General features: G+C 45.1%; 1 protein-coding gene across 1 annotated transcript in view; it reads right to left on the minus strand.

The window, feature by feature from the left end:
- Positions 1–5879: 5879 nt before the first annotated feature.
- dnah9 (dynein, axonemal, heavy chain 9) overlaps positions 5880–16861 on the minus strand; it is a 129531-nt gene continuing 118549 nt past the window's right edge. Inside the window, exons 75-79 of the mRNA XM_035612880.2 lie at positions 15845–16015; positions 12465–12647; positions 8635–8888; positions 8401–8536; positions 5880–6772 (exon numbers count right to left, since the gene is read on the minus strand). Of these exons, the coding sequence (XP_035468773.2) occupies positions 6545–6772; positions 8401–8536; positions 8635–8888; positions 12465–12647; positions 15845–16015 (972 nt within the window). The 3' untranslated portion in view covers positions 5880–6544. The remainder of the gene's footprint in view (positions 6773–8400; positions 8537–8634; positions 8889–12464; positions 12648–15844; positions 16016–16861) is intronic.

Genomic DNA, 16861 nt, shown 5'->3' on the forward strand with positions numbered 1-16861 from the left:
AAAAGAAAGAAGATTGGACAAGAAAAAAAAAAAGCGGAATAAGTTTGGGTTTCCAATTTGCACTCATCCTCTAGCCCATCACCATTTAAATGAAAATATGAGTCTGCAATCAAAAAGAATCTGTGGATGGGAGAGCAGCTGAAGCGTGAGAGCTGAGATGGCTACGGAAGCCTGGGACGAGCGCTGCAACTCAGGCGAAGGGAAGAAAGAGGAAACTTGAAAAAGAACTGCCACTTTTACATTCAACGATTAGCAGCTCTCGAACTGTCTTTCCAAATCACACCGGGCTTACATTTCGCCAACAACCGCATTCTATTTCTCGTCTCTTCTGCTTTGAATACAAACATGACCGGGGGACAGAAGGTTCCTGCGTCGGTTAAGAATTCGGCTTGCTCTCCCTGTACCTCCTCCGTTCGCCCCATTGCCTTCGCCGCCTCGGCTGGTCAGGAGTTTTTCGCTCCTCAGAGAGATTCGCAGTGACATTCAGAGGATGTAGTTTAAACAAACAGAGAGCGCGAGAGAGAGAGAGAGAGAGAGAGAGAGAGAGAGAGCTGTTAGCTCCATTCAGGATCTTGTCCTCCTCATTGAAAGCAACAATAACCGCCGTCCGGTGTGTCCGGGGAATTTCTTGTCCTGCTTTGTTGCCGTGCTCGAGGGGGAGTGTTCAATCTTCAGCGAGGTCGCCCCAATGGAGCCAGAAGCACGCGCTGCAAGGTCAAGACGACCCGTGGAGTAGATTGCATTGGGCAGAGACCATGAGAGAGCGAGACAGAGAGTTGGTATAGAGGTGGACGGGGAGCGACGCGTGGTTCGAATACACCCTGACTATTTGGGACAGGTGAGACTCTCGGGTTGCATTGCACTGTCCACCTGCGGTGGCTGTATCCATCTAGAAATCCCCTCGATATTGAGCTACTGCATAAACACCTCTGCACAAGACGTCCACGGTCTCCGTCCGCCCGATTCCCTGCATCAACTCCATCAATCTTTTTTTTCCCATTACATGGTGCTTCAGCAGAATAAAAGTATTTTCAAATGCAAAGCCGTTCTTTGGCGCTGCGGAACCTGCGTTGCTGAAGGTCGCGAGGACACGATCCACCACGTTGAGCAGACGGCACACTGCGTTGTTAAGTTCAACTGCGCTGCGTTCAAGTGCATCACTTGGGCACAACCAGGGTTTCCCGGGCCCCTCGAGAGTGTCTGGCAGCAAGGGGTCTTTTTTTAGTGCGCCACGCACCGAGCATGTAGCGTGCGGTGCCAATTGACATTGGCCGCATAAAAAAAAAAGGCAAGAGGTGCAGGACAGGCACCGGACACTCCTCCAGTCGCCTGTCGCACCGCTCACTGCTGCTGTTCAAGTTTCATCTGAGAGCACGGACAGAATGCTGGGTGCAGACAGTGCCCCGTGTTTTTTATGACAAAACACAGATATTGTATACAGACATGTTTGGTAGATGTCTCCTTCTGATGCAGCCCCTGTCATGGGTGTAGATTTATGTTACTGCCAGCGGGGGCTCGAAACGCCCAAAATGGGTCAAATGCACGCATTTCAGCGATTAACGCGGGTCACAAGTCGTGAAGCAACTTTCACCTCAGTGGACAGCTCCAAACAGATCTGATTGGAGATCGAAAGTTTGACCGACGGAACTTATGGAAAGTAATAATTAATGCAACCAGAGGATTTAGTGAAAAGGCTTACACGTACATAAATCACGTATAGGACGACGATGCAACTGGCATCCGACACCACTACAGTCCGCATCAACAGGCCACAACAAGTTAGAACGGGCCATCTAACATTGTGAAACACACAAAGAAGGCACACACATACATATTCAAACTGGTTCCTTTTTTTTACTCACCACCGTCGTTAATTATTTATGAGGCAAGCGTCGATTCCTTGACCCTGCTGGGTCCGGAGCAGTTTGGCAAATGCCTAATTGGATCGTCCGGAGCGTCGCTCTGATTGGTGGGTTACACACACACAGACACACACACACACACACAGTCTCTCCAGGTGATTCAATCTAGCATCAACCTCAAAGTTTAATATGAAATTAATGTAAATTTTAAAAGTTGCGTCCTTCAGAGCAGATGATCCTAAGACTGGCTAGCTCTGACACCCCACAGCTAAATACTGACGGTGAACGTGAACTTAATAAATGAAGCAGATTAGGAATGACCTTGAAATATGGGCGTCATCGCATTGACTGGATTTAAACTTTCAGTTGTGGCCCTTTTTAAGAGATGCCTGTGATGCTGTTCGCGTGCGCTTGTGTGTGTGTGTGTGTGTGTGGATTGTCTTATCGATCGCTGTCTCAGAGATCACCTGATTAGATAAAGATTATACAGAAACAGCTATAGATGGTCAAATACTTGCTGTTGTAAGCCCCCGAAAAATAAAAGGTCTTTCTTTTTTTGTATCAAAAACAATAATACTGGATAACTCACAGTTTTTCTCAAGAACTGTCATCTGTAAGAAATGGTCCATATAAAAAAACTAAACATAACAAAAATAACGATCAAACACACACGTTTTGCTGATCCTGAATTTCAAAGACTGGCTTTGATTACAGAATTTCAATTGGATTTCAGCAGATTAGAACTTCAAAACGGGACAGAAATGATAACTGCTACCGTGCGCCGCCGCAAAAAGAACTTCAGCGTGTGCTAGAACACAAGTGCCAGCTTGACTGTGGATGGAGATAATTATTGCCATTATGAGTCACAGCGAGCTCCTAACATGCGCACAGTGGGGGCCGTTGCCATGACTAGTTTCTGCCCGCGTGCTCCAAACGTGGCCCCGCACCACCGTCCATCTCCCGCCTTATCTCGCCGCATGCAGGGCCCAGCCCCAGTTATTTGCGATAATCCACAGATTGCAGGCGGCTAACCGGCGTTTGCTTTTTAACGACAGATGCCAGATTCAGATAAACATGTGATTAGCGACTCATCAGCTCTGTCAGAGCTAATTACCCCCAGTCTCCAGCCCGAGCCAAAAAAATCAACCAAGCGAACGTCTCCCCTCGCAGTCGGTGTGCACAGCGGCGGGATGCGCAGAGCCAGAGGCTGCGCGGGGCAGGGGGTCCTGGTGTCGTACCGGGACTGTGAGCAGCCCATCCAGCCACTCTGCCACAGACCGGCCTTCTGTCTTGAGACGTGCGTATGCACCAAGGCATCCCTATGGCGTTCACATTAGGAGCTTCTATGGACTGACCTGTAACCTAGCAACCGCCTGACGTACCACACAAGCAGATGATTAAAAGTGGCTATTATTTTTTCTTCAATCTGAGCATGAAGCCTTTCACAGAAACCCCCCCCCCCCCCCCCCCCCCCCCCCCCCCTCTTTTGACTCCAGCATTCTCTCCTCAGTAGCATACCAAACACGCTCACATCACCTACACACACTGCTTTGTAACTGCTGCAGTCGGCATACAGCTCCATCATTAACCGCCGACTGAAGAGCCGCTGAGCATCCGGCATTTCGACGTCACCATACAGTGGCTGATCTCCAGGGGCAGTCGGGAGGAATGTCTGGTCCAAAAGGGAAGCTCGTACTCCCGGGTCTGCGCTGCTTAATGAGCCAAAAAAGAACTGACGTATGCCGGTGCAAAAAAAAGTCTGGGAAATGATGTCTATTTTTTGGGGGGGGGGGCTTTGCAAAACCAAAAGCACAAGCGCACAACTGTAGGGAATAGGGCTAAAGCTACATTTTGTCCATTATAAAAATCGTTCAGCAGAGGTGGGGATATGAGGACCGGAAGGGGGGAAACCCCAGGCATCCTCCCTGCCCCGGCAAACCGCGCCCCTGATTGGCTTTCAGTAGTTACTTAGTATTACTTCCGAAGAGCATATCTTGAACGAACGGCAGTATTTCGTGGGATTGCACGCTGTAAAAATCCTGATTCTGGACGGCACCATCGAACGTGCACGAGACCCCGGATGCAACAGCATCAGAGTTAATGCAAACACAACGTGGCGTCAGCGACAACGAACCCTTCCCCTAAGCATCACCATAACTAAGCGCAGCGTCTAAATGCTTTCAAGGTGTGTGATACAAAAAAGAAAACGGAGACGTGATGTCATATCTTTGGAATTCCAGGAGACGTGACACACACACACAGTTCTGTGTCGCGCGTTTCATTAATCCTCAGTCAGCTGCCAGAGTCCAATCTAAACTAGCCCTACTCTCTTGATATATTATATGCCTAAACATTCTCACTTAGAAGTCCTACACCTAGAAATGAGAAGCTGCCTTTGTTGACTTCCCTGCGAGGTATCTGAGCCACTGTTCAAAAGTGAATGACAGCAGGGGCTTAACAAACGGCAAGTTGGGCAAGTTAGTGACATTTCATCACTTCAAGGCATCACATCTCCGCGGCAACACCCCTGCAGTAACAGCCGGGACATTCCTCCCGTGCCTGCGGCCGCGGCATGGGCCCTGTGTGTTTATGCAGCAGACGGGATCTGTTTTCCTAATAACACCTGAAGGTGTCATTTGGCAAATTCTACAAAATGTCTCAACCCTGCATCATTGCTGTCCTCCTCCTCCTCCTCCTCCGCTCTGTCTCTGGGGCGCATTGTTAAGGCTCACCAATAACCTGGAGAAGGAGACGCCGGGGAACCGGGCCTGAGGACCGCAAGAGAACAAGGAAGAGAGGACGAGGGCAGAGAGAACGAAGCCTTCTTTTTGGTCCGGTGTGTGCGTCTGCCCCTACAGTACACGCTGTCGATGAAACTCCGCACTTTCTGCTTCGGAGAGGGTTTATTTGATCTGAAATGGGGAGGAGGGGAGAAGAAAGGTGTGAAGTGGAAGGGAGAGGAGGGGGACAGAGTTGGTCTAAAGACTTGGAAAAGAAGAGGCAGGAGTGGGAGACTGGAGAAGGGAGATAGGGGAATGACTGCATACTGGCACTAAAATGGAAAATATTGAGTGCGTGAAAATAAACCACAATGCGCAATCTGGAATGACGAGATAAAACATCTTTATTCTGCACAAAGGTAAAAAGTGAACGCACAGTTACTTTTTACACGTGTGAAAAAATAATGTGTGGTGTTTATGATCAATTCAGACCCGATGGTGTTATTAATAATGCATGCACAGTGTAGGTCGTTTAACAGACCGCGAGTGAGTGAAAATGTGTGAAATCACCCATTAGGAACATTTATTCTGTGTTATTCCCCGACCAGCTACAGATTTAGAACACCTCCTCAAAAGAGTGACTCACAGATGCAGAGTGAAAAACAAAAAAAAAACATTACAGAAAATTTGTATTTTATTAACTTAGGAATAAAGTCTACAGACCAGCCGCGGATGAGTCAAACGGGCTCAGGCGTCTGCTTCAAAAGGCCTTTTGACGTCATGGGATTCTCAAAATAATAATTCCATCTTAAAACACAACACCCAGGAAGTCGGAACACAATGAGAGAGGGGGTCGGAGGGGTCTGCCGCTGCTGGTACCTTCTGTGGCCAGCGAGTGCAGCTCACTCACTGCTGTCATTGAGGGAACACTCTCGGAGATGAGACGTGCCACTTTGTGTGGGTGGAGAGAGATTTCCTGCCGATGGACGCGACACCAGGAATCCCACTGGGAAAACAGATGCACTTCAATGATCACATGATAATATACATGTCATTCGACCAGGCATTTGCCTCAATCACCGGATAATGGCACAGTCCAAGATTTACTCTTTAAATGTGATGTTCTGCATCTGAAAAAAAATGATTTTGCTTTGTGAAAGTAGATTAAATGAATAGTCAAGATATACAGGTCTTACCATACTTTTCCCTTGGCTGTAGTGATTGTTCCATGTGAGCTTTGCTGGCCGGACCCATTCAAAACGCTCCAAAGTGGAATGAGACTAGAAGTAGTCCACAATGTATACTGAGAATCTTTATTTGTTGTTTTACCACAAGGAATATGACATGTTGCTGGTAATAGTATGACAAGTAGAGAAGAGTAATTAAGGCATTAGACTGGCTCAGGGATGTCTGTCTTCAATTTGCTAACATAAGTGAACAACGTTAAGCTACTGGTCATGGTAAAACAAGTAAGGCTGTAACATATGGCGTTTATTTCGTTTCAAAACCGGAAACACCGCAGAACATTTTCCGTGAGCGTTAGACCATACTCGAGAGCGAGCATTTCCGCAACATGTATCATAGGCTTTTCGTGTGGACAGCAGCGGTTTATATGATCTGCGATGTTTGCAATTGCTACAGGAAAAAACTGACTCAGTGCATGAGCTAGTTATTTTCATTTTTCTTATTTACTTCGTGGATCATTATGCACACGCGCATGCTACGCTTGACCTGCATTCCCATATTATACGCGCATGTGCGAGTTTTCAAACTAAATAATAGCCATAGTCACACTTTTTTCAATTGAGACAGGGTGTGTTTTATGACTGACATATTCAAGTGTTTGATTTGTAAGATGAAGATTGTCACTTCTCGCTTTAAAATATTTGCTCCAAATGGGATTCTAACCCTCGACCCTGTTGGCATGAGCATCATTTTCATAATAAAGCATCCAGACTCGCGCTAGATCTGCAGAAGCAAGGCCACTCCAGCTAAGGCCCACTTGGAGGGGTTATCTTTGGTCTTCAGGTTGAAGGTCCACACATACGTAGGCCCCCTCTCACGGGTTTTGTAGACAGGACACTGGTACACGTTCCTGTTCTCCTGTTTGTCCACTGGGATGGCCCTGATGAACATGACTGGCATGGTCGGGGTGAGCTCTTTGAGGAGGGCATCTACAATCATGCCGGACTGAAAGAGAGAGAGGAAATACGTGAGGAGTGGGGGAGGAGAGGGAGGGAGGGAGGGAGGGAGGGGCCAGTCAACCACAGACAGAAACAATTCACAGGGCTAAACGGAAGTTATAAATTAGTTTGAGGTGCAGTGAAAACTTCATCCAAGCACCGTACTTGCCGTTGACACTCCAATGAATAATGTTCCTTTGTAGGAGGAAAAAAATGTGATGTTTGACTTATCATGGCTGGCACAATCGGTGCTAGACTTTCAGTTTGCCGTACACAATGTAGCGGCACCCTTGAAAAGTGGTGAAAGTCAGCAGAGTCTGAGTGGGAGTCAAGTCGCCCTGCGTGAGAACACACGCTCTCTAAAAACACCATGAAAAATAGTGGTCCGTCTCACTAATTAATCCGTCTGCACTCAGTGGCTGACAAATGCGGCTTTCTCCGTGAATGCACAGTGACTTTCAGGAGTGAATGTAAATCCTGATGACTTTGGAAAGCTCGGAGGACGGAGCCCTAATTGCATCTGCAATTACTATAAAACTTTAAAGACTTGTTAAATACCAATAACTTCATGTCTGTGTGTTTAAATACAAATAATGGGTTGGTTCAGGGAGGCAATGTGGGCTCATTGAGATTCATTGTAGATTTAGTTTACAGAGACTTAGGTATATATATAAATATATGTATATACTGCTACTGCTGTGACTGATATCTTTTTATTCTTTAATCTCTCAAGATATTGAGAGAATCGAAAGACGTTGGAGTATTCATCTGCGTTAAGCTGGAGTCCATCACACAAACAGACCAGCATTCCCTGTGCATTCCTATCACATCCATTCAGCACACAAGGTGTTTATCATACCCAGTATCTTTCTCTCTTGTCTGAAGCCATTCTGAATGGGGTCATTAATATAGATGAGTAGGCTTATCATAAATCTTTGACTTTTATTGCTGTACGGAGCTGTGTCCAGATGGAGTGCTGCTTACTCTTCTATTCACACTCGGCTACTCCCCGCCAGTGGCACAGAACTGGCCTTGGGGCTGAGAGAGGGACGTGAAGACAGGAGGAGGAGGAGGAGGGAAAGAGCGGAGGGGCTGTGAGGAGAAGAAGCTGCCCGGCCCGTCTGTCTGCCTGTCTATTTGCCTGCGTCTCCAACTTTAATGAAGAAAAAAGGAACCACTCCTCTAAAGGGTGTTCTAAGTGTTCCAAGTGCAAACTCTGCACATTTGCTAATTAAGAAGTCTACAGGGAGGCTCCTTGAAAGCTGGGTGCACATACAGTAGCGGTATGTATGCAGATAGATAGAGCCCTGGGAATCTGAGTAACGCGCTGTGAGCTGAACGCAAGCAGGATGCAAAGAAGAAAATTAAACCACAAAGGGAACGTGGCAGCCCCTTAGGGGGAGGAATATTAGAGTTGCTTTACTTGACTCAGTTTAAAGACACATTTTGAGGTTAGCTCAACCTGTGCTGCTCTATCATCCATCATCAGAAGTAGTGTGTCAAAGAAGAATTCTCTACAAGGTTCTTGTGAATCAAAGTGGGCGGTTTTTTGATTTTTCTCGCACACCCTCCCCAGAGAACACATGCCAACACAATTTTTTTTAGCCCGTGACAATCACAAAGCAATGGATGTACCTGTGTGTCCCAGCGAGCGCCCTCCATGTACAGCCCGTGTATATACGCCCCTTCGCGGGGCGGCGAAGTGAATTCCTCGCGATGCCTCTTGGTGACATCACTCTGCAGGCCCATGCTGTCCAGAGGCCACTCATTCCTGTCATCCACACACAGGGGGGACATTTGCGTCACACAAAGCGGTTTCCATCACAACCTTGGTGTATAAGGTCCTCGTGGAAAAAAAGCAAGCCCTACCTTCGTGCCATAGCCTGCATGATGGCTGTGAGGAAGGACTGGGGGTTGAAGAAGCCAGCTAGCCACACTACGGAGGGTAGGGCAAAGTCAGTGGACCAGGCCTCCAGCTCCTTGATCCTGACCAGGAGGTCAGTGAACCACAGGGCCATGGTGGACATCGAGGGATACGCCAGCTTGGTCCAGTTGTCAGGCACCGTGTCCAGGAAGATGGCATTCTGCAGGCTCTCCATGTCAGTGGTCATGGTTAACTCTCCCTTAAGGGTGGGGAATCACAGACAGAACGACAATTTAAGGCCAGTCGGAATCAGTCAAACAGAAACAAATCCAGATCTTTTGTGATCAGAAGGGCTCCTTTAAAGGGGCAGTAAGCAATTTTTGAGAAAGCTTGTTTCTCTCTTTTGTTGTTGTTGATTTTACTGTGCCGGCCAGGCCGCGGACCCGCAACCACCAGGCCAAATCCACAGAGTTGCAGCAGCAGCAGCTCCTAACGTGTCGATGAGCGGAGTTTACAAACTGCATTTGTAGTGTTGTGCGGTGCGACGCGAGCCATTTGTGTTGTTCGACTTACAGAGCCTGAACTGAGCCGAAGACCCAGATTTTGCGTCCGGCGCACACACAGGACCAACAGCTAACGGACTTTGAGGCAATATTCGCAGATTTTTCCGAAACGTTTATTACTTCAGCATCGTTTACTGCCCCCTGTAAGGCCAGGAGGGGTTCAAGTGGATTTTATCCATGCGTTTCTGTGCAGCAGCAGTGAGCAAAAGATCGCATTGCGGGACTAGTCGGTGAACAGCTGTAGCTGGAAAAGTAATTGGTCGAATGTGAGGAGCATGCAAGTGGACCGCACGAGCGCAAGTGGCTCACAACAGCTCTCTGAGCTGGCTGGTCTGCTAACTGAGAAGGCCCGAGTGTGAACATGAGTGTTTATTTAAGAGATGTTCTTGTGCCATTGACTCTGGTCTCAAGACAATGTGCAAACCCCCTTGTGAGACAATTTACACTCAGACAAGAGGAGCTTCACTAAAAGTGAGGCAACACAGCTAATTAACTATAATAGCATCTTCTTTTCCCACAGGCCAGCGCACTGCGTGGCAGCTGGCCTGCTTCTGGGAGAAACATGGCTTTGAACACTTCTGCGTACGGGTAGAAGAGCCAGGGATCAAACTGGCAACCCGGTTTGTCAGTGGGCCACCCGCTCCACCATGCTCGTTGAGCTGCAGTCGGCCCAACCATCAGATGTTATTCTTTTTTTCGAAACAATCTGGTTTTTAGAAGACACAAATCGAACATTTGTTTCTGTCTAATTGGCTTGGCTGAAGTTAAGGTTGAGGTTCTTCATTTTAAGGTGAAGCAGTTGACACTGTACAATAGCTCTGTCTCTGTGGGCTTTTTGCCACATGTAAATATAAATGAATATCATAGTCCATTGAATTTTTTTTTTTCAGTTTCAGCTGAACATAAATGTTATGACTTCTGGAATTGGACATTTCCTGAGTTTGCTGTACTTCCTTGAACAGGTTGAGTGTCGACATCAGTAAAATATGTTGTACATCTTTTGGCTCCATCCTCTTTCAGATCATGTGGATAATATCGGTTTTAATTAGGGCGACTGCTCTGAGAACAGATGCAGCCTCGTTCACGCAGGAGCTCTTCCCCGGGCTTGTGCATTTCCATTACAGGAAGGAACGAGGAGTTAAACGTGTCACTTCCTGTTTGCCTCGGCAGAGAAAACATTGGAGGTGACACCTTCCAGCAGCATAAGAAGTCGAACGGTAACAAACCCTCAGAAGCTACTGATGCATACATAAACATGAAGACAAGCATGCCATGCCAGATAAGGAGAGATGCTGTAAGATAGCTCCGAGACGATGGCACAAGAGTAATGAGACAACACAGTGAGTGAAACAGTGGTATCCTTCACCCGCTGATACTGGAGCTGATGTTTTGCCGATGTATAGATACCCATATTTGACAGTCATAACAATTCTTTATATGGGTGAATCAGATGTATCTACATGTGTAAGTTCGCCAAGCACTTTTCACCTTCGCAACACTCCTCAGTATAAGCCTGATCTCTCAGTTCAGCCGCAGTACACAGTATGAAGCTGCACCATCTCACCAAAGCTAGTATTCTGATTGTTCCAATTTATTCCACTATAAAGGCGAAATATGATTCCATTTGCGGGTACAATAGTCTACATGGCTTTTAAATCACTGAGCCGGTTTATTGAGGCTTGTAGTGTCAGGAGATCGAATCCTCATAACTCCTGACAAACGCTTTTACACATTTTTTTTCTACCCTCGTCTTTCTTTCCTTTCTTTGTTTGTTGTTAACACAGGAGACAGTCTGGCTTGACACACAGAGCGTAGACGTATCATTCCTTTGTGCTTCCCTGTAAGCCATATGTCTGAGTCACTCTTAAGAACTGGCTGCTGACAAAACAACAGATACAATGTTTACTTATGAAAGAATACTAATGCGGCAGCAGCCAAGCCGACGAGGTCGAGAATAACCGAGAGTCTGGTGGTGGAAGCAGGGGGATGGTTCACTTGAAGTTGATTTGTTTCGTGTTTGAGTTACTCGGCATTTCCCTGCAGGGAAATCGGTTCTCGAGATGCGATCTGTGGACAGCATAGGATGATCTATGTTTCCTGAGGTCCCCAAACAAATGAGAAATAAGCCCCTTTACGGGGGGACTTCTGGGACCTAGTACTCACTGTGCTCCTTAGTAATTCAACAAATTGTTCTGGATGGCATTTTAACAATCAGGAAATTACTGTTTATGGTCTGTGAAAAACATGGTCATTCCACAAGACAAAGCCAGCAGGGAACGCCAGAGGCCTCCCCCAGGGGGATGCAGGAGAGTTGAAATGGAGGCAAAGAACATAAGACGCGAGGCAGAGATACTGCATGAGTACGATCAAAATCACACTCCTTCTCGGGAGGTGTAACTCATTCAAATCTTAACACACAGACATGAAACACATATACAGTAGATTTCATTTGGTGTGATTTCTACTTCCCAAGGATATCTCTGATGTCTATCGCGACGAAGCGTCCATAAATCCCCACAGAATAAGAGGCCTCTGTGGTTTCCCGAGAATCATCATGTTCTCAGGTGTTCCACAGTATCAAAGTAACCCAATAACTGAGATATAATTCAGCACTTGCAAAGGTGTCAATGGGCCAAAAAACGGGGGCTGAGACTTGACATTACAACAGCAAAGGTCATAATGTTTCTGATGGCTTTAATTTTTTTCTGATGTCATATTTTGTTTCCAAATAGGTCTATATGCTAGTGTTCGCATGTTTCCATCTGTCCGTTCAGCAGAAACATTGTCGGCAGGACTGAGCTGAATAAAGGAACACGCAGCAACGGATGTAGCAACATTTAACTTTGCCTAATTTTCCTGTTTGTATCGAGTCTCAACCCACCGTGACGTCAGCAATTGGTTTGTGAACTGCCGTTATGAAGCACCGACTTTAGCATTTTGGCCAATGCAATGTTGGTTGTTTGAAACCAGAAATAACTATATTTGGAGGAGCGGGAGTTGGGCCTGACTGAGAGCTCATCCATCTACACCTGCACCTTTTGGACATCACAAGATGTCAATCAAAGGGCATCCATGACCCAAGGCATACAGTGCTTATCATCTATTTGCTGAATTGAAGAAGACATGAAACTGGAAATTGAGACCATAAACTCCTCAGGAAAATGTGGTGGAAGATTTACAAATACATTGCATAGAAAAATGATTTGACGATCATCATCATTATCACCACCGCCACCGTCTGACCTCCTCTGCCATCATCGCAGTCCCCTCACCTTCAATCCCAGGTTGAGCTCACGGAGGGAGCGTCTCATCTCCTGCGTGAGGAAGTTCATGCGCTCACACTCCTGCAGCGCCACCACCTGGTAGGGAGTCCTCTCCTCCGCTTTCTCCAGCAGCTCCACCATGTTGAACTCCTCCGGGAGTCTCTCCATGATGTCTTCTAACATCACACGCACCTGATAATGTGTGAAGGGATGGACAAGTGTGTCAGTGTGTGAAATAAATATCAATCTCACTGTTACAATTAAAGAAACTCTGGACCAGAAAAACAAATGGGGAGAGGACACAATAAAAGATAGATGAGCACATTGGGGCTATCTGTGTTGGATAAAGTCAGTGCTGCCAAAGCTGACAGCCTGAGAAACTAAGTGTTTTCAAATAGATGGCAGCATAAATATTCATGAAGATATATTTTGCAACAGCAGCTCTTTGTTTTCAATAACAGCCTAATCCCTGCAGAAAATCAATGCTCACATCATATTTTTGTGGGTAAGTGATGAAAGCTAATGTCTTGTGTCAACATTTTCCCAAGGCAACCAGCATTAGCGATCAATCAACGGATTAGGTGCCGAACAAAGGATATGAGGTCATCATATCTATGGATTTTTCAGTTCAAATATCTGATGTGGGTTTAGCAGCAACTAAGCCCGCTGAATAGCAAGTGAGCCTCATTGGTAAGCCCCGCATTGGTTGTCATCTGTTAGGACAGGAGTATCCAGGCTTCTGAGCCAGAAAGGTCACACATCATAATACATCAGGGAATGGACACACTCATACAGACTACACAATACATGCACTGGCTGAAACGTTTGAGACGACAGGGCTGTTTGATAAAGTACAATCACCGGTTATACACGCTTTACTTTGGTAAATCATCTTATTTTCTCACAAAGGGGGTTTAAATAAGCTAGACCTAAGTTACCATGGGATCTGTTCCTTCAAGATGCTCTTAGACTTTTTTTTAAACAATTGCTCCCATCAGTTGGATTTTGCTCCGTTTGTTCAGGTAACATATGGTGGGTTTGACTGGTAAGAGATTGCACATTAAAAAGAGCCATTTTTAGTGTAAATACACTTACTGTACACTTAAACAAAAAGAAAATGGTTCCTGGTTGGCAACTGGATCAGAAACACAGTCAAATTCATACCCTGCGCACATTATGTATATAGGCCACTACATATACACTATATATTCTATATTTGTCACGCCACTGTTTCATAATGAAACCAAAACTGGGGCTGACACTATGGAAATGCGGAAATTTGTTTTCACTTGTAATTTACAATGTTTTTGCACTCATCAAAATGCAATTATTAGGATTAGTAGTTTCTTCATTTATATTTGAGAACCACCTCATAATTAAGAAACTTCGGAGCACACGTGGTTATTTAAAATTAATTCAGAAGATAAGTTAGGGTGAAGGCAATATGTTTAATAAAGCAAATAACATAACTCACATTTTGCTGGTAGTACAGAGAGCATAAATGGCTTTTTAACAAAGCTAGCACTCAGACAACAAAGACCCATGTTTATTTATATTAAAACAGTGACGCTTGCTCCATTGGGGGAGTGTGCTAGGCTGAACTCTCTCTGACAGAATATTCGTTTGAGCTTTTACACTCAAATAAACTTTGTTTCAGGGTGCTGCTGAACCAGAAAACGCACCAGAAAAATCGCTGTAAAGAATCACCCTGGGTGCTGTCAGGCCCGAAACTGATGGTTTACAATTTATTCTAAATTCAGTGTGTAGAAAATGTCACCTGTTGTCATCATACATTTAAGATTTGGCACTCTTTCCCTGGGTTCAGTGAGACAGTGGCCTTCGTGAAAAAGCCCTGGCCTTACATATTTGCTCAGGATGTCTCCTGTGTATGGGGGCTTGACTGTTCAAGGCAGAATATCATATCAGAATCATAAGCTGGGTTCAGATGCTGCCATTACAGTATATGACTGACCTGCAAGTGATTTGCCATGACAAATTTATGCCCTGCAAAAAGTATTGTTCAAAACCGCAGAATCTGATTTTATATTCTAGTGCGGGTTCTACATAACACAAATGTCAAACTATATTTTGGGGAAAGTAGTATCAATATTCTTTGCTGACATATAGCAGCAATACGATAATATATAAATACTCCATTATAGGTGGAAGTCCTGCTTTCAAATTCCGGCTAATAGGGGCCGGTGTATTTCTAATTTAACAATGCAATGTATTTGAAAAAGGTTATCATATGTGTTGGATGTATAACATTGAAACATTAAAATAAATGTAATGCATTATGATACTTTCCACCACTGATAAAACGATGCACAAGACTAACAGAATATTTCCCATTGATGGATGAAAAAACATGGCTTAAATATTTACCTCTGTAAATATCACATAACCTGACATGTGACATAAATGCTGCAGCCAGATATAGTGGAATACGATTATTCTGACAATATTCAGTCTGCCTCACAATATTAATGGCTGAGAAAGCGTGACTTGAAAGCCATGCTCATCAGAGCATGCTCATTTGTGGATAAAAACCAACTGAAACAAGACTCTGATATTGGAACACTATGAGGAAAACAAGTAATCAAACATGCATCAGAGTTTTAAAGCGAATTGCGTGGTTTCACTTTACTTAGTTTGAATTAGTAGAGGAAATGTTAAAATATATTATTGAAATGTTTTGACTGTAAATATATGAAAAATGTATTAAACTTACTTAATGCTTCAGTATTGCAATGTATAGTGTACCTTTATTTTGAAGTAAACTGTTGTCTTTAGTAACGTTTTAGCTTCAGTGATGTTGTGTATGCTAGATGCAAAAATTGTTTTTTGTTTTTTGTCTGCTGCGTACTGGCAGGTCATAGGCTTCAACATCACAAAGTATTATGTATTTGATGTGTTTAAGCCATTGACAGTATGTAGCGTTTGGTGTGTCAGTCAAATCATATACAGGCTGCTTTTTAGGGTTTGGGTAAAGTGCATTATTTCCCCCCAAAAAACAAATACAACATGATAATGTCTGGTCCACAATGAAGTGGTTTCCCAGGGTGGACGAACGTGAGTTGCCTGCACAGAGTCAAGCCAGATGTTATCGCCCAACCCCAGTGACCAAATCCCTGCAGACCAAGTCCCAAAGTCGGGTGGAAAGCGTTCCCGGAGGAGGGGAAGCTGTCGTAGCAGCAGATTGACACTCTTGGTGTTGGACTGTGATTGCTGAACAGTCACATGTGAGTGTTAATGCTCTGGTGTCCGCATCCTCTGGTCCTGATTTGCACAATGAGCGACGAATAGAAAATACTGATATCAGGGGATACACATATCACCCCGTCTCCACACTGCACCTACAGATTTACTATATAAATCCCCCTTTTTACCTTCTCCTCGCGTGTCGCCCCGCCGCCCTCACCGGCTCCTCCGTCTCTGGGCTGCATCTCCAGCACTGTGCGGAAAAGCTTCTCTGAGGTTTGTGTGAGGAAGCCGATCTCTGCGTTGGGATGAAGGCCATACAGGTAGGGCGACTCAGGAGGTATGGTCTCGTCAATGTACTGAAGCAGAAGAAAAACAAAACAAACAGACAAACAAACTGTTGTATCGGTATGAATTTAACCCGAAAGTATTCTTGCTTTTGGAACGTTAACATAAGGATTTCACCAAAGGTTTGAAGCTTCATAAAAACGTTCACAAAATCATCTATAGAAGGGTTGCGTGGCTGTTTTTGATGATAGTTTTTCCTAATTCTCTCCCATGTTATTTTAAATGAACAGAATGAAGTTCGGAAACTCAAATGACTTTGTAGCTACAAACTACCAGTCAGGTGTTTCTTCTAAAGTACTGCTGACAAAGGACAATAATGGAACCATATAAATGATGAGATATTTCTGGGTGAGATTCAAACACTGTGGGATCAATTGACACTCTGCTAATGACCATAACCAGGGGGAGGGAAGTGTGGCATTTTCCATCTGCTGGTCCATAATGAATATCAATGCTTTTAAGTTAGCGTAGATGAAAGTGGAAGCTCAATTCAGACAGGCATGCTTTTTGCGGGGCACTTGAACAAAAACACAAAAGGAAAAAAAAAAACCCCTCTTCTAATCATAATGTCCTGATGAAAGTTTGGACGGAAAATATGTTGGCCTCTAATACAGAAACACTTTGTAGTCAGCTTGTTTGATCTCCCGTGTACTTGTCGACTAACTTTAGCCGACTGCACCTGAACATTGTTTAAAGAGGAGTCAAACTGCTGAGTCACTGGGTTTCTTCGTCACGTCTGTGCCACCTCTCTTCTTCCCCCCCCCCAGCCTGGGTGTGTGGTGACAGCCAAATGTAAAAAGCTCCAGCCCCTTCCCACCGGAGCCACTATGACAGGTCGTGCCCACTGAGCAGTGCCG

This window comes from Scophthalmus maximus, chromosome 16, assembly GCF_022379125.1.
Source record: "Scophthalmus maximus strain ysfricsl-2021 chromosome 16, ASM2237912v1, whole genome shotgun sequence".
Classification (NCBI taxonomy): Eukaryota; Metazoa; Chordata; class Actinopteri; order Pleuronectiformes; family Scophthalmidae; genus Scophthalmus; species Scophthalmus maximus.